Source organism: Pelophylax lessonae (assembly GCF_965119305.1).
Source record: "Pelophylax lessonae genome assembly, chromosome: 1".
In the NCBI taxonomy this organism is placed as follows: Eukaryota; Metazoa; Chordata; class Amphibia; order Anura; family Ranidae; genus Pelophylax; species Pelophylax lessonae.
In genome coordinates, this window is record NC_138768.1 from 794419352 (window position 1) to 794437737 (window position 18386).

General features: G+C 47.7%; 1 protein-coding gene across 1 annotated transcript in view; it reads right to left on the bottom strand.

The window, feature by feature from the left end:
- EVC2 (EvC ciliary complex subunit 2) overlaps positions 1 to 18386 on the bottom strand; it is a 316078-nt gene that overhangs the window by 271316 nt on the left and 26376 nt on the right. The window contains exon 3 of the mRNA XM_082263099.1: positions 12767 to 12912. Within this exon, the coding sequence (XP_082119225.1) occupies positions 12767 to 12912 (146 nt within the window). The remainder of the gene's footprint in view (positions 1 to 12766; positions 12913 to 18386) is intronic.

An 18386-nucleotide genomic window follows, 5' to 3' on the forward strand; every position in this document is an offset into this window, starting at 1 on the left:
CGGGACATGCGTCTCGGCCCAAGACAGAATGTCGGCCACTTCCCGAGCCACCCGGGCCCTCTTGGTGCCCCCTTGGCGAATGACGTAAGCCACCGCCGTGGCAATGTCCGTCTGCACCCGAACCGGACAGCCCTGCAGCCTGTCCGGCCAACGTTGAAGGCAGAGATTCATCGCACGCAATTCCAGAATGCTGACCAGAAGGGAGGATTCCGCCTCCGACCAAGTTCCCTGGGCGAACAGAACGCCCAGAACACCACCCCAGCCCGACAGGCTGGCATCCGTGGTGACCACCGTCCATGAGAGAGGACGAAAAGACTTGCCCCCTGACACCGTCGGGGACTGGAGCCACCACAGAAGATCCCTTCGGGTGCGATGGCCCAACGAAATCCGGATCCAGAGATTGCGGTCGCCCGTCCCACCTGGACAGGATCTCCGCTTGGAGACCCTGCGTGTGAAACTGGGCGAAGGGAATCGCCTCGAAAGCCGAGACCATCAATCCCAGACATCTCATGCGCGTCCGGAGTGATGAGCACGGAACGTCCCTGAGGGACCTGACTTCTCCTGAAGAATCCTGAGTTTGTCGTCCGGTAGGAAGACCTTCGCCTGGACCGAGTCCAGAATCATTCCCAGGTAGGGAAGACGAATCGGACAGACACAGCGTCGACTATGGAAAATCAATCGCCCAATCAACTCCTGAGAGTCAGCATCGTGAAGGACAGGTCCTCCTCCAGACCCTGGCTGGTCACAGACCGAACCAGAACAACTTCCAGATACCCCAGGACAGAGATGCCCTGGGCTCTCAACAAAGCCAGAAACCGGTGCAAGCACCTTGGCGAAAAAACCCGTGGAGCCGAAGCGAGACCAAAAGGTAACGCCACGAATTGGCAATGTTCCTCCGCAATGGCAAATCGAAGTCACCTCTGGTGACCCTCGAAAAACGGGATGTGAAGGCACGCATCCTTCAAGTCGATGGAAGCCATGAATTCCCCCGGAACCAGGGCAGCCACCACCGACCACAGGGATTCCATGCGGAACTTGCGAACCCGCACAAGCGGTTCAGAGCCTGTAAGTCCAGAATTGGACGTACCCTGCCCTCCTCCTTGGGCACAGTGAACAGATTGGAAGAGAACCCCCGAATCTGTCCCGATGAGGCACCGGAACCACCTGAGGGAAAAAATCTGCTCTCCGGCCGGGAGAGAAAACCCCGATCTTGTAACCAGAACGAACGATTTCCTGAACCCACCTGTCCCGAACACGGGCCAACCAGGGTTGAAGAAAAACCGAGCAAGCGTCCCCCCACCCCAGAACTGGGTGAGGGCGCCCCTTCAGGCCGCATTGTTATGGGCAGCGGATCCGGACTGGCCGGACTTATGCTTACCTGACCACGGCTTCTTTTGGGAGCCTTGGCCTATGAATGGTTTGCCCCTATAGGGCGACCGAAAGGCACAAAAGGACCCCTAAAGAGGGCCGAAAAAAAGCATGCTTCATACCATGAGCAGCCTTAGCCTGGTGGGATTGGGGCAGGAGCGTGCTCTCACCACCCGTGACCCCCTTTATCAGTGCATCCAAGGATTCGCCAAAAAGGCGAGAGCCATCATAGGGCAGATTGGCTAAGGTCTTGCGCGAAGATTGGTCCACAGACCAACACTTCAACCAAACCAGGCGGCGAGACAATACCGCCACACTGTGTACACGTGCAGCCAACGGTACTATATCCAGGTCCGCATCACACAAATACATGACACCCTGATGGATTTGATCCACCAAATCCAATGTCGCCGGTGAGGCTGAATCAGCCACCAGGACGCGCCTGAGTACCTGCGTCCAATTCGCGACAGCCTGGGCTGCCATAAGCGAAGCAAATAGAGCCTTTAGCATAGAACCCGTAATAGAGTAAGAATGACGGGCAAGAGACTCCGGCCTCCTGCCCGTAGCATCCCGGAACACCGGGGTATCCTCTGCAGGAATCGCAGTGGACCTATACAAAACCGCCACCGCGTGATCCACCTGAGGTGGCACACACCACCGCTCATCAGTAGCGGGCGTGACAGGACAACGCAGCTTGAACCTACTTGGTACAGCAAAAGGCTTGCGTATATTGCACCATTGTTTCTTAACAGTGCGCTGAAAATCATCAGTGCAGGGAAAGACCTGCGATGTCTTGCGTCTTTCTGCGTCCCATAAGCTGCCAGGGCAGCAGGAGGACATGGTTCAACCCGTAAACGCAGTGTTTGCTTGATAGAAGCAACCAATTCATCCATGAGTGCAAGCTCTTCAGGCAAGCCAGGGGGAGAATTATCCACCCCTTCTACCTCAGACTCCACCCCGGACCCCACAAGACCCAGGGAGGAACGGGACCGCGATAAGGAGACCCCAGCTATAGCAGCCCCATCACCAGCACCCTCTGATCAGAGGAGATTGAAAACTCTGGTTCGTTGTGTGGATTGAGCAGCCACAAGCATTAACACCCGAGCAGCAAGATTAGACACAACCGCAGCCAAATCCCCCCTTGGGGGGGAAAACAGCCCTTGGTCACCCACCAAGTGGTAGGAAATCCGTTTCCCTGAGAATCCATTGCCCCAATGATAAGCCAGAAAGTAAAGGGTTAACTGCCCCTTAAACAAGCGCGGCGAGCGCTGCCCACCGCACACACACACTGGCACAATTTTCACCCCCACCGGGAGAAAAAGGCTCAACACAGGCAAGGATAAAGGGATAGGGAGGTAAAAACCTGTAGAGACCATCGCTGCTGCTGCCGCCTCGATCGGTGCACCCAGGGAGAGGAAGCGATGCAACACAGGGCGCTCCATGAAAGCCTATGGAAGGCTACAAGAAAATGGCCGCCCACAGTGACACCATGCGGCCGGAGCGAGCGCTGCCAAAATGGCGCCGTTTGGCGCCGAAACCGCCGCTCCTCCACCTCAGCGAGGTGGACTAAACACAGCATAGCATGTAAAAACATGGCGGACCGCCGCAGCGGTCGCTGAAAGTGCCCCAAACATGATAATAATCATGCCCCACAGCACACAGCCGTTCACACATACACAAACTAACACAGACAGTGCAGCACAGCCCCCCCTCCTTGCAGCCCACAGCATGCAGCCAGAGAGACAGGGATTTCAATAGTGTGAAACACAGGCAGGGTAACACAGTCCCAGACTGACACCCCCCCCCAACAGACAGGTCCCCACATAGATACACTTACCTCCTAATGGCGTGGGGAACCCGCACAGGCGAACAAGCCGCTGCGCAAGAGGCAGGGAGAGTCGCATCGAGGACGCAAAAAATCAGGGTTAAGAAACCGCACAGCGTCCAGTGAGGTAGCCACCTCACCAATCATCCCTGCACCGAACAGGGATGGGTCGTTCACTGTGCCAGGAGCGTTACCTGGCTGAACGCTCGATGGCAGGCTGGGAAGCCACTGACCCACGACCTGCGACCAGGGGGATCAGCCCGAGACCCAGCCTGCATGATCCTCTTCATCAGAAGAACTAACTAATGCTGACAAAAAGAACAGCTAAGTAAAGAGAGAGAAAAAACTCAAACAAAAATCAAAAAAGAAGATAAAGGCTGAGACAAAATGCACCAGCATAGAGAGATCCAGCTACTCCTGACAAGCTAGACATTGAAACTGAAGCAGGAAACAGGAAGCAGGAGGGTATAGACTGAGGGGACCACCCCCTGGGGTGGGGATATGTTAAAAGCTTTAATATTGACATATTCTGTTGCCTAGCTACTCCTACGGAGCAAAGTCTAATACCCCATTGTGACGAATATGAAGATGGTGGCGACTGTCGGAGGACGTAAGAGAAATAATGTCAAGTCCACAAATAAAGTCTTGAGATCATATAAATGGATCCAGTCCACAGTGCTCACAAAATAGTGTCCTCATTCATGAATGCGACAGCAACAAATTGTGACCAGTGAGCCCAACACCTGTGTACATCCAGTCTCCTACCAAAAAGACGGGCCCCAAGTTATAGGAGGTCTGACACCGCATGAATATGTAAAACAATTGGTCACCCAATCAAAGGACATCAAATGCCACTCCACATCGGGATGAGGCTGTATAGTCCTCCCCCTGTATCTCTAGGTGGCTCATTTAAAAAGAGAGACCTCCAAAGGATCAGCTTGGAGCTGATCCCCTTGACAAAGTCTGTTTAGACGAAACGTAAATTTGGGCAGGGCGGAGCTTGGGCTGACATCACCCACGCTTTGCTGGAGTCGGCACCAGCGGCGTTTTCCTATGCTTTGTAGTCTTTTCATCTTCATTTATTAAACTGGAAACATTAATACACTATCTGAGGTCTCTATTCTTGATTAACCCACCTAGAGATACAGGAGAAGGAATATACAGTCCCATCCCGATGTGGAGTGCCGTGTGATGTTCTTTGGTCACATGACCCATTGTTTTACATCTTCATGCTATGTCAGACCTCCTATAACTTGGGGTCTGTCTTTCTGGTAATAGGCTGGATGTACACAGGTGGTGGGCTCAATGATTGCAATTTGTTCTCGGTCACATTCATGGATGATGGACACCATTCTGTGAGCACTGTGGGCTGGATCCATTTACGTGGTCTTAAGATTTTATTTGGGAGCCCATTTGCTGTATGTACCCCTGGGGGCCCAGTATGTTATGTACGTACCCCTGGGGGCCCAGTATGTTATGTACATATCCCTGGGGGCCCAGTATGTTATGTACGTACCCCTGGGGGCCCAGTATGTTATGTACATACACCCCTGGGAGCCAAGTATATTATGTACATACACCCCTGGGGGCCCAGTATGTTATGTACATACACCCCTGGGGGCCAAGTATATTATGTACATACACCCCTGGGAGCCAAGTATATTATGTACATACACCCCTGGGGGCCCAGTATGTTATGTACATACACCCCTGGGGGCCCAGTATATTATGTACATACACCCCTGGGGGCCCAGTATATTATGTACATACACCCCTGAGGGCCCAGTATGTTATGTACATACACCCCTGGGAGCCCAGTATGTTATGTACGTATCCCTGGGAGCCCAGTATGTTATGTACATACCCCTGGGAGCCCAGTATGTTATGTACATACCCCTGGGAGCCCAGTATGTTATGTACATACCCCTGAGAGCCCAGTATGTTATGTACATACCCCTGGGAGCCCAGTATGTTATGTACATACCCCTGGGAGCCCAGTATGTTATGTACATACCCCTGGGAGCCCAGTATGTTATGTACATACCCCTGGGGGCCCAGTATGTTATGTACATATCCCTGGGGGCCCAGTATGTTATGTACGTACCCCTGGGGGCCCAGTATGTTATGTACATACACCCCTGGGAGCCAAGTATATTATGTACATACACCCCTGGGGGCCCAGTATGTTATGTACATACACCCCTGGGAGCCCAGTATATTATGTACATACACCCCTGGGAGCCAAGTATATTATGTACATACACCCCTGGGGGCCCAGTATGTTATGTACATACACCCCTGGGGGCCCAGTATATTATGTACATACCCCTGGGAGCCCAGTATGTTATGTACATACCCCTGGGAGCCCAGTATGTTATGTACATACCCCTGGGAGCCCAGTATGTTATGTACATACCCCTGGGAGCCCAGTATGTTATGTACATACCCCTGGGAGCCCAGTATGTTATGTACGTACCCCTGGGAGCCCAGTATATTATGTACATACACCCCTGGGGGCCCAGTATGTTATGTACATACCCCTGGGAGCCCAGTATGTTATGGACTTGATTAATTTTTTACAAATTTGTTTACGTATATTTATATGAACACAATGTTTGTTTTATAGCTTTACTTATACAGAGCAACTATGTTTCTAGATGTTTAACTAGCGATTTGGTATTTCATGTTATAGAGTGCAGCTGTGGTGAATACTGAGCGGTACCGTCACTCCACTTAATTTAAAGGACACAGCGCAATTCTTTGATTTTGTTTATTAAACACCATATGCCTCCCCCCTGTCCCCATGCAAGCCTGGCTGGAAAATAAATCTGGGAAGAACACCAAAAAATTAAAGCCAAAGGTATGACAGGGAGTATGAAATACATTACTGTACATAGTAACAGCTTAGCTACTGCAGAAGGTTTGCTAACATGGAAGGTACAGAGCATCTCTCTGCATTACTACCAGTAAATAGAAAAATTACAATAGTTGATATTTGTATGTTTGCATTGTACTAAAAAGGTAAGTTTACTCATTCATTTTGCTGCAAAACAACATTAAGTGTGCAGCTGTGCATTACTAATACTGGCATACATCCATTTACCGCATGTATCTACATGTGAATAAATCAACACATGCCATTTAGAAATAAAGATCACACTTTGGGGAAAAAAACAATAGACAAAGCTCTAAACTTGCCTGGCTTTCCACCGACACTAGCATGATAAATGTCCCCTGAAATCTAGATCAGGGCTCAGTGAGCTGTGTGAAAGATGTTGGCGTAACGCACATGAATGTCTGTTATAAAACGCTTGAGTACTGAGAACATGGAAAAGTAGAACATGTCTCAGGAGAAAGGTGCAAATGTGAAGCAACATGGAGAAGAACACCATTACCAGGGAGCAGACAGTGCAGCATGCTAGGTCAAATCAGTATATTGTGAAGGAATAGAACCCCATCCCCCCACTAACTTATAATAATAATATTAATATCTTAAGCAAAAGTAGATGGGAGTTTCTAGAGGTCCCTGGAGCCAAAAAAGCAGAACTCTGGGGCCCATTGATGGCTTTAAAAAAAAAAGTGCCCAGCAGTACGAAAAAAATAAATAAATAAATAAAATAATCCAGCTTTTAATGCAGTATTTGGCCTTCATTCCAAAGTTGTCCCGCATAAAAGGTCCACTCTGTTCAGCTGCTGTCACTGGACTTCAGCGCTAAATGCTGAACAACATCATTCAGACTTCTTGTGAGCCCAGTATGTTATATGTACTCCTGGGAGCCCATTATGTTATGTGTAAAAGAATAACCAGCGCAAAAGCCTCTTTAACCACTTAAGCCCCGGAGGATTTTCCTGCTAAAAGACCAGGGGGTATTTTGCGATTCGGCACTGCGTGACTTTAACGGACAATTGCGCGGTCGTGCGACGCTGTACCTAAACGAATTTGACGTCCTTTTTTTCCCACAAACAGAGCTTTCTTTTGGTGGTATTTGATCACCTGTGCGATTTTTTGATCACGCGCTATAAACAAAAAAAGAGCGACAATTTTGCAAAAATAGCAATATTTTTCACTTTTTTTTATATGAAATTCCCCAAAAAAAATGTAAAAATCAAACTTTTTTAACATTTTCGGCCAATTTGTTTTATCCTACCTATGTTTGGTAAAAAAAAAAAATCGCAAAAAGCGTATTTTTATTTGTTTGCGCAAAAGTTATCGCGTTTACTAACAAAGGGAAAGATTTTTGTCATTTTTGTTGTTTTTTTTTTTAACGCGTAATGGCGGCGATCTGCGATTTTTTTTTGCGGTACTGCGACATTGCGGCGGACAGATCGGACCCTTGACTGACATTTTTGACACTTTTGGGGTTACCAGTGACATTTCTACAGTAATCAGTGCTATACACTGGTAGTGAAGGGGTTAACTTTATTTGGGAGGGAGGGGCTGTGTGTGTCCCTAGGGGCGTGCTTTCTACTGTGATTGGCTGTGGCTTGAGCTGTAAGGACACTGATCAACGGATCTACATAGTAGATCCGTGTGATCAGTGTCTTTACACCGAGGAGAATGACAGGTGGCTTGTTTACACAAGCTGCCTGACATTCTCCCTATCCCCCGACGATCACCGAGTGACCGGCGGACATCGGGTCCGCTGGTCACACGCGTGGGGGGGGTCCGTGACCGCGCGGGAGCGCGCCTCCGTGGGCGCGCGCTCACTCCCCAGACCCTCCCAGGCTAGTGACGTTAATTAACGTCACTCTGCCTGGCAGGGGCTGACCGCCGCAGTAAATCTACTTGCGGCGGTCCGCAAGCGGTTAAAACTGGTGAACCATACAATACTGTATATAAGTAATTGAAGAAATACATAAATAAAATTGAATAAAAAAATCCTTAAAAGCACAATACAGCAATAAATACGTCAGTAAATATGGATAAAAGGTATAAAGTGTCCAGTGCAAGAAAACAATTGTAGTGTCAAGGTGCAGTGTCTAGTAGACTCAATAACAAGATCATCCGTGCTCTAAGAAGAATAGTGAAAAAAATATATATAAAACAATATATGTGCAGATGAGCGATTGTACAGGTTCTATAGACCCAGAACTGGTCAAAGGCTCGGACTGAAACAATTGATATAAATGAACTGATAATTAAATTAATTGGAGTGCCATAGGAGACGTGAGTTGCTAACCGCTGTGAAGGATGTTTGGATTGTGACTTAAAAAGGAGCAAGTTTCACAGCTTCTATGAGCAAAGGAACTGATCACAAGCTCAAAAAAAAAAAAAAAAAGAAAAAAGCAATCGAAAAAATATGCCCTATGAAGAGCGAACTAAAGAAGTTCAGTGAAAAAACTATAACAGTGATTCAAATCAATGAGTGAAATCAGGAAATAGAAATAAAGTATAAAGGGTGCACAATGCCCTATGAAAGGTGAACCCCTGTGAGAAAACAATATATTCAAAAATGGGTAAAGAATCACAATGCATCAAAAACGTGGTAAGAGGGTGAAACAAATAAATTCAAAAAATGTGTGATCCATATGATTAATAGAAAAAGTCCAAAATATCTCCAAACATTAAAAGGAAAAGTTCATAGTAAGTGCAACCACAGCCAGCGATAATCAGTGATCCCAGTGTCAAAGTGAGTGAGCAAAGACTCCTCAAAATAGGTGCAATGGCAGCTCACCTCACTTGCTATTCATATAAGCATATCAGGTGTCTCGTGTCAACCTGCAGACCTTTCCATGGGTAAGAAGCAATTTCCCAGGCAGAAACGGAATCTCCACAGGCGATATGGGAATCAGGGTCCTGGTCCTATGGGCTGGTCTGTGGTACTTTAAAGTATGTTGCCCAGACACAATGGTTTGGGGGAAGAGATGGAAAGAGGGTCTCATAGCGTAGTATGTTGAAACAAGGTTTATTTCCAGGTAAAAAAACATTTTCAAACTCACATTTAGGTAGATCAGTGTGCGTATATAAAGAGAAAGCAAAGCCGCCGATGCGGTTCCTGTGTACTCTTCACCGACTTCCGGTCTCGGCCGTAGACCAGGAAGTGACGTCACCACGGCATCCCAACGCGTTGCGTGACCAATCAAGTCACTTTCTCAAGTATGTTATGTACATACCCCTGGGAGCCCAGTATGTTATGTACATACCCCTGGGGGCCCAGTAGGTTATGAACATACACCCCTGGGAGCCCAGTATGTTAGGTACATACCCCTGGGAGCCCATTATGTTATGTACATATCCCTGGGAGCCCAGTATGTTATGTACATGCCCCTGGGAGCCCAGTATGTTATGTACATACCCCTGGGAGCCCAGTATGTTATGTACATATCCCTGGGAGCCCAGTATGTTATGTACATACACCCCTGGGAGCCCATTATGTTATGTACATACCCCTGGGAGCCCATTATGTTATGTACATACCCCTGGGAGCCCATTATGTTATGTACATACACCCCTGGGAGCCCAATATGTTATGTACATACACCCCTGGGAGCCCATTAGGTTATGTACAACCAACACTGTTACTTGGAAATTCTAAAAAAGGTTATGGGAATCTGAAGGAAAAGACCAGAACTCTGGCCTGAAATGTGGATTCTCTGCCATGACCATGCTCCTGCACAAACTTTTTTTCTTTTTTGACAGACCATTCCGGGAATTTATTTGTCACATCTCATATACTGTATATTTAGTCTAGAATAAAACTCAATGATTTAGCTCCTTTGGTGGTGTGGAACGCATTTGAAAGGTTTTCATACCAGGTGGACTTTGTTACTCCTTCCATTTAGTTTCAATAAACTCATATTGGTGTAGCACGGACCCCATGGGAGCTGCCTAGATTGGATTCCCCTGGGTTACCCATAGCAACAGCTTGTAAATTCTTAGCACTTTAAGTCATTGGCTCAGTCTGTAAACAGTCCAGGGGATTAGGTTTTTTGTGGATTATTTGAACTTGGATGGGAGAAGGGATGAGTGGGATTCTCCAACTTGGTAACTATGCACAATCTCGAGGACTCTTATCTGTAATGAATGCGGCAAGGCCGCTGCTTCACCCTGCCACTAAAGTAAAGGTTTGAAAAGCAAACAATCCAATGTATTACTCTTCAGGGTCTAACTTGGCACCCCCTTTCTCGCAGACTGTGTGTGCTGTCCTTCCGTCCACTGACCCCACTGGAGTGGTCCCCTTCCTGGGCAGACCCCTGGCAAGCCCCCTGGTACTCACAGACACTGTTTTTCCCAGGTAGCTCTGCCTTCAGCTGCACTGTCAGTTTCCAATGGACTTCTCTGGCTCAGCTCCACACCTGGCTCACTAGGCCGACTGCCTGTGACCACTTTCTGCTCTGACTGGAGGAGAGACAGCCATCACCCTCCTCCTGGGACCTGGCTTCCCGCCAGAAGACACCCTGTCACATGTGCCCTTGGCTTTTATGATCAATCCCAGGATGCACTGCGGTTGTGCCCTCCCACTGGGACTGCCACAAAAGCCTGTGTGTCATTGGCTGGGTTTCCTCCACTGTCCAACAGGCTCCCCTATTGGATACAGTGGGGAAACTCCCTCAGACCCAGTGAATCACACCTGGACACATCTACCTAGGAGGGTGCTACATCGGCTTTTATAGTGAGTGGCTCACTTTCCTTTTTTTGAAGGATCTATGCGTTTGCATGTTCAGCAGCTCATGACTGCAGAGAGCCTTCTCCTTCAGCCGGGAGAAGGACAGAAAACCTACAGCCTGTAGCAGAGTACACTTTATCCAAACACACTGATAGAATACATAAGAGTTGCCCTTTAAGAATAGCATTGTTACTCATCGTGGTGTGCCAAGTTCATTCCCTTTCCAAAATACGGTCATATCATTTTCCCTTGCTCCATGATCTTGGTTATTAAGGTTGATCTTGAATTGCAGAGATCTGACACAGCACATCAATCCCATACTGCTGCTTTCATTCGGAGTTCACAATCCTATTAGCAGCATGACAACCATGAAAGAAGTCAGAAAATACAGAGAGAAATCCTATGACCAGCTGGTAGGGAATATCTATCTGGATGCCTCCGGGGGGTCTCAGAGGATGGCTTCCCTGACCGAAAAGCTGCAGAAACTAAGAAATGTATTTCTAAGTTGCAAATGGAAAAAAAGGTTATCCGCATTCTACTGAATTGGTGGGTAAAAAAAAAACAAATTGGGATAACAAAATAGCAGAAACTGCTCTGATGCCTTACAGGTCGGTTAACTAATGGCTGAAGTAGAGAATCCAGCGCACTCAGCACTCGAGGCCACAGAATGGCTCCAGGGCTGCTGTAAGACTGGAATGCGCCTGGGGCAATGAATACAAGATGCACCCTTATAATTCTGAGTCTAAACAAACTCCTTCTGAGCTCAAGATTCAGTTCAATGTATTTTAAACACCCACTGAATCATAAAAACATTGCTAGATTTTTTTTAATACAATACTATGTTCACCTTCTTTTTCATCCTTTATTGTACTTTATATCATTGCTACTGATTTCCTGCAGCCTCTTTGTGGCCATTTCCTGTCCACAAGCACTCCAGCTATGGCTGCATGGCGTTTCTCGGAGCCCCGGTTTTCTGATGGTGACAACAGTGGTCCATTCCTGCGTAATGTGTTTTGAAACAGTCTTCATCAGAAGGTCGTGTGACAGGTTGATAAGGGCTCTTTCACACGGGTGTTCCAATCAGATCCGCCTGTCAGTTTTTTAGGCAGATCTGATCGGATGCCTCATTCAGCCCTATGGAGCAGCGGATGTCAGCGGAGACATGTCCGCTGACACCCGCTGCCATCCGCATCTGATCCTGTCCGTGAAATCCAGACGGATGGAAACCCTATTTTCCATCCGTCCTGGGGATCGGATGGGATCAGATGAGAGAGGACAGGCGGCCGGCACTAATCCAATTCCCCATAAAGAGCAGCTGGGCTCTGACATCTCCCTCTCTGCACACAGTGCAGAGACGGAGCTGTCATCCGCCGGCTCAGCGGGGATCGGCGGATCGTGTGAAAAGGGCTTAAGACAGGAGAACAACTAGGAGACATGGACACAGAGTTGGCACCCTAAGGCTGGGCACACATGTCATTTTTTTCTAGCTCAAGCATTGGGTTGAACAAAAAAAAAAAAGACGACTCAATTCCCCCATCCACACACTCCATGTAGACTGAGGAATTCCTGACGCTATTGTACTCTGACAGCGGAGACTTCCCTGCTGTCAGAATATACAGATGAGCTACGCCAGCTATAGCCAGTGGCGATGATCGAGAGAACATTTTCCAACAGGCTGTTTGTACACAAGTCGCCCTAGGAGCCAATCAGTTTCTGCTACATGAACATGTGCTGACAGGAGGAAAGTGATAACCTTATCAGTCTGCTTCTGCTCCATTGCACACAGGCTTAGGTTTAGGAGGTGACCATATTGTAAAATACTGCCTAACAGCAGTAGAGTAAAGCGATGTCAACAACCTGGCTGAGCTGTCTAGCAGGGCTGTGTAATTCCCAAGACTGGAAATATCAGAAATACAAATCTTTGGGCAGATATTGTATATATTATTTATTCTTGTTGTTTGCATACCTGGGATTGGGGTGCGGCTCGTTTAAACAGAGCACTCTTCATCCATGTTGGGATCAGAGAAAACACGGAGTGAGTCCACAGACTGTCCGATGCAGCAGATGTAACAAGGGCTTCATCCCGAAACATTCTTTGTTGTAAACACAAATCTGAAATTTAAAAAAGATAAAAGTATTTTCATTGCTATGTTTGGTAACATACATTTTTAAAAATCTTCAGGCAAGAACCTAAGTGCTGGTTCACATTGGTGCGATGCGGGAAGCCTGCGAATCCACTAGGGATAGACCGATTATCGGCAAGGCCAATATGAACTTTCCCCGATATATCGGTATCGGCCCACCGGAACTTGCCGATATTGCCGATATTTTTGTGACGTCATTCTGCCTTCTTAGGCCGCCTCCGTCACCTTGGACAGCCTCGTCTGGAGCCGGGACTAGTCTAGCGGGAATGTATCACAGCCATACACCCACCCACAGCAGCCCAGTGCCAGCCAAACACCCACATTCACAGGCCCTGTACCAGCCAACCACCCACATGCACTGTACCAGCGAGACAGCCAGCTACTCACAGGCTCTGTACCAGCCAGCCACCCACAGGCCCTGTACCAGCCAGCCACCCACCACAATTTGCCAGCCAGCCAGCCACCCACCACAATGTGCTAGCCAGCCAGCCACCCACCACAGGGTGCCAGCCAATCACCCACCACGGGGTGCCAGCAAGCCAGCCACCCACCACAGGGAGCAAGCCAGCCACCCACCACAGGGTGCCAGAAAGCCAGCCATTAAGCATTAAACAAAAATTAACATGTTCAGTATCAGATTTGTGTCAAAAAAACTTTAAATGTACAAAATATCGGCCCATATCGATATATTGTGACCAAAATATCGGTATCGGCCCTGAAAAAACCATCGGTCTATCCCTAGAATCCGCTGTGGGTTTGCATCGCATCCGACTCGCAGGCAGTTCACACTGCCATATGCGAACTGCTGGGAGTGTCAATACAAAGTTAACGACACCCCCAGATTAGGTCGTATATCGCAGTGCAAACTGTCAGTTCGGACAGGAATCGGATCGCATCGCAAACACCCATGCGATCCAATTCTGGTGTGGACCAAAAAAAGGGTCATGTGCGACCTTGGTCCGAATGCGATGCGAATTCAGCCATGCAATCTGTATGGCTGAATTTGCATCGCACAGACATCTCATGCGATTGGCAGAGCAGTGCGAATCACATGCGATGTCTCACATCGCATATGTGAGAACAAATACTAACCCTTTTGCTGCCAGAGACAGGTTTTTTTTATTTAAAAAGTAATTTTAAGCCTAAAGATCACTTAAAAGCCCTAAGGCCCCTTTCACACTTGTGCGACTTGTCCTGCGACTTGGGACTGCAAAGTGGCATGACAAGTCGAACCCCATAATTTCCAATGAGTACCGTTCATATCTGTGTGACTTCAAGTCACAGCAAGATCAGAATAGTCCCTGCACTACTTTGGTCCGACTTTGATGTGACTTGAGATCCATAGCCCTCAAGAATACACAGGCATTGCTTCAAGTTCTGTCAAAGTCGCTGCAACGTTGCACACCTTTCAGGTGGCACAAGTTTGAAAAGGTACAAAAAGCTAGCCACTACCCCTATCTATAACTGGCCTTTGCAGCAAGGAGCATTGGAGGGCAATGTATGTTAAAAAAAGGCCAAGGAAAAATCCAAAGCTCTACTTACCGGCCAGCCTGCCACCAACCAAAGTGAACTGTCTAACAGTATGCGTTAAAAACAGGGGTTTAGTCTGCACACATTTGCAAATACACACGTAACCTACAGGCCCCGCCAAGGCAAACTGTTACCTGTAGTTCCTACCTTTGACTTTTAAGAGGCTCTACAATGTAAACACATGCATTCTGATGGATAGAGAGAGGGCAGATGGGCTGAAGGGAGCCGCCCACCCCTCCCTAAAGGCACAGGGGCACACTGAACACCCAGCATATAGCACAATGGCCGCAAAGGCATCAGTGCATTTCCTGACCAGGAAAACAACGGTACAAAAAGTTACCCACTGTCCCCATGTAGCTTACGCGTGTATTTGCAAATGTGTGCAGACTAAACCCCTGTTTTAACGCAAACTGTTAGGCAGGATAATTTGGTGGGTTGCAGGCTGGTCATTAACCACTTCTGGACCGGAAGGTTTTGCTCCTTAATGACCAGGCCATTTTTTGCGATACGGCCCCGCTAAAGAAGTCCCGCCCATGGACGCAACGTGTACGGGGGGACGCCGCATGACCCGCCAGCCATCCCGGAAGCAAGTTAGAGAGAGGCAGGGAGACGCCGACCTCGCACCATCGTTTGCAGTTTATGAGAGATACTTTTAATACTCTACCACCATGTGAGTGCATTTATTTTACTTCCTCAATAAAGTGTGTGCAGTACAAACAGAGAGCACTTAGATCTCCTATTATTGTTTTCCTTTATGCTTATACATTGTGGAGTGCTGTTTGCTTCGGACACATTGAAAACAATAGAGAGAGAGAGGAGGATCGCCTTTGCTGTGTACTTGTTTATATGCGCATAGACCCTGCAGGGTCGCATTGTGGAGCAGTGGTGTATTTAGGTTTTGTGCTGCCCTAGGCCTGACTAATCTTGTGCACCCCCTAATTTAACTATGATCCACCCCTTCCTGTCAAGGCCACACCCCTTCCTATCAGTACTGCTGGCATATCAGTACCCATCACACACCGTCATCAGTGCCCATTAGTACAGCCTCATCATTTTAAGGCCCCTTTCACACAGGCGGACCGTTCAGATCCGCCTGTTCGTTTTTTTGGTCCCCCCATGCATTCCTATGGGGCATCGGATGGCAGCGGAGACATGTCCGTTCACATCCGATCTGATCCGTCAAATTTGGATGGATAAAAACCCTATTTTCCATCCGTCCAGCGGATCGGATCGGATGGGATCGGATGAGAAGGGACAGGCGGTCCGTTCCCATCTGATTTCCCCCATAGAGATGCATGGGGAACTGACAGCTGTGTGTCTGCACACAGCGCGGAGACACCGCTGTCCTCCTGCTGCTCAGTGGGGGATCGGCGGCTCGATCCCCCGCTGAGAAAAACGGAATCCGTCCGATGGACGGATAGTGTGAAAAGGGCCTAATAATTTCACAGCATGTAAAATAAAATTCACCAAAAAAGAACTGGCTCTTTAACTGGAATTTCAGTAGCGCAGGGATGTTGATGACCTCCCACTATAACACACTGCCAAGTGCCAATACAATGTGATTACTCAAAATAACTGGATCTGAAAAGATGCATAAATATGAGATAAATAAATAAAATCACATCCATAAGAGTCCATAAAGTCAATTAATAAAGTGCATAGAGCATTTCAAGGTGCATTCGTGAGGAGTCCAAAGTGCAATCATGCAGGATCAATGGTGTGAATTATAGGACCACCCTTGCTTTCCACCACCTTCAGTGCCGGGACAGGTGGTGGCAAGCAAGGGTGGTCCTATAATTCACACCATTGATCCTGCATGATTGCACTTTGGACTCCTCGTGAGTCATGAATGCACCTTGAAATGCTCTATGCACTTTATTAATGGACTTTATGGATGTGATTTTAATTATCTCATATTTATGTATCTTATCAGATCCAGTTATTTTGAGTAATGTGGAGCCTGTGGCGGTGGGAGGCAGCATGGGACAGGTCAGGGAGGGTGGGGGCTTTTTTGTGCGGGGGGGCTGCAAAAATCCCTAGAACCTCCATAGGCCTGGGCCTTGTCGGCCTAGGCCAAGATACAGGCAGCGTAGTAATTAGAGCATATTTTGCAGTACATTTTTTTTTTTTTTTTTTTTTTTTAGATTTCATTTTTTTTTACATTTTTTTTTACAGTACATGAACCCTAACAGAATGTAAACTGTTTAATGATTTTTCATTGATTTCAGCATGCATGAAACACTTAATGAAATCACAATGCAACATCATTAAACAGTTCACATTCTGTTAAAATGTACTGCAGTCAGTGCACAGCTGCAGCACAGTTACATTTAAGTTAATTTTACAGTACCTGCTCGCTGCTCCTGCTGTCCTGGCCTGGAGGTTCCCGGGTTCTCCTCTGCTCCGTGCTCTGAGACTGCTCTCTATCCCCTGCTGTCTGTCTCTCTCCTCGTCCTCTCGTCCAAAACTGTGCAGGGCAGCCCAGGGCAGGGATGTGCAGGGATGGCGGCCGCGCGGAGGAGGGTGGGCGGAGAATTAGGCTCCGCCCCACCACCTAAATTAGGTGAAGTTAGGGCCGCAGCATCTATGGGGACCGTGACACTGTCCCTCCCCTCCCTCCCCCCTGGCAAAGTACGTCGCTGCGACGCCGCCCCTTCAGCAGCTGCAGTGAAAGACAAGCCGCAAGTCTGTTTACTTCTTCAAGCCGCTGGCCGCCTGGGACTGCTTGGGTGCGGCGGAGGGCGGCCGCGGAAGGATATAGAACGTTGCCACCGGTACCCGGGTCCCGGGAGGACGGGTTGGGGGGGGTTTTGTGCAGGGGGGGTGGCTTTTTTGCCGCCCCCCCGCAAAGTGCCGCCCTAGGCCTGGGCCTTGTCGGCCTAGGCCTAGATACAGCGCTGTTGTGGAGGTGAGAGGCAGAGATATCTGTGGTGAAGGGATCGTATACATCTACTGTATGTCCTTTGCATGGCTTCAAGTTGTACCAGCACTTGGGTGTTTGATGTCATTAATAAGGATTTGCCTATCACACCAGTTTTATCTGCAGTAATGGACTCTCTGTGATGGACTCATCTGCACATATATGAGCATTTTATAGGAGTTTTTGGAGATTTATGAAATTGCGCTGCACTGTTCTTGTTACATTTGCCCCTTAATGACCAGGCCCTTTTTTTGATTCAGCACTGCGTTATTTTAACTGACAATTGTGCAGTCTGGTAATGCTGTACCCAAATAAAATTAATGTCCTTTTTTTCCCCACAAATAGAGCTTTCTTGTGGTGGTATTTGATCACATGTGCGATTTTTATTTTTTGCGCTATAAACAAAAAGAGAGCGACAATTCTGAAAAAAAAATAATATTTTTCACATTCTGCTATATAACATTCCCAATAAAAAAATGTTTTAATCATTTTAGGCCAATGTGTATTCTGCTACATATTTTTTGGTAAAAAATAAAACCAATAAGTGTATTTTGATTGGTTTGCGCAAAAGTTCCCCCAGGAGTGCTCCCGTGAACAGATGCACCCATACGTTGGTTCGCACAGCCAAGCCAGCCTGCCGCAGTATATCTGCGGTAGGCGATCAGCAAGTGGTTAAGTAGAGCTTGAATGTTTCCTAGGATTTTTCCTTGGCCCTTTTTTTGCCAAGTGTAATAGGTGCCTAAAACATTACGCAGATCAGCCATAACATTGTGAACACCACCCGTAACATGACCACCCACCGAATATTGAGTAGGTCCCAATTTAGACACCCCTTAAACCTATCTGTGTTTGATCAGCTGCCTTGGGGGGCAGGTGAGGGATTGGGGTCTAATAGACTTCAGATCTCTCAATAAAGCTGTTGTTCATCCCTTGTGATAGCAATAAAGTTTGCGTCCTCCGGCCATCTGATTTGACGGAGGCGCATTTACATC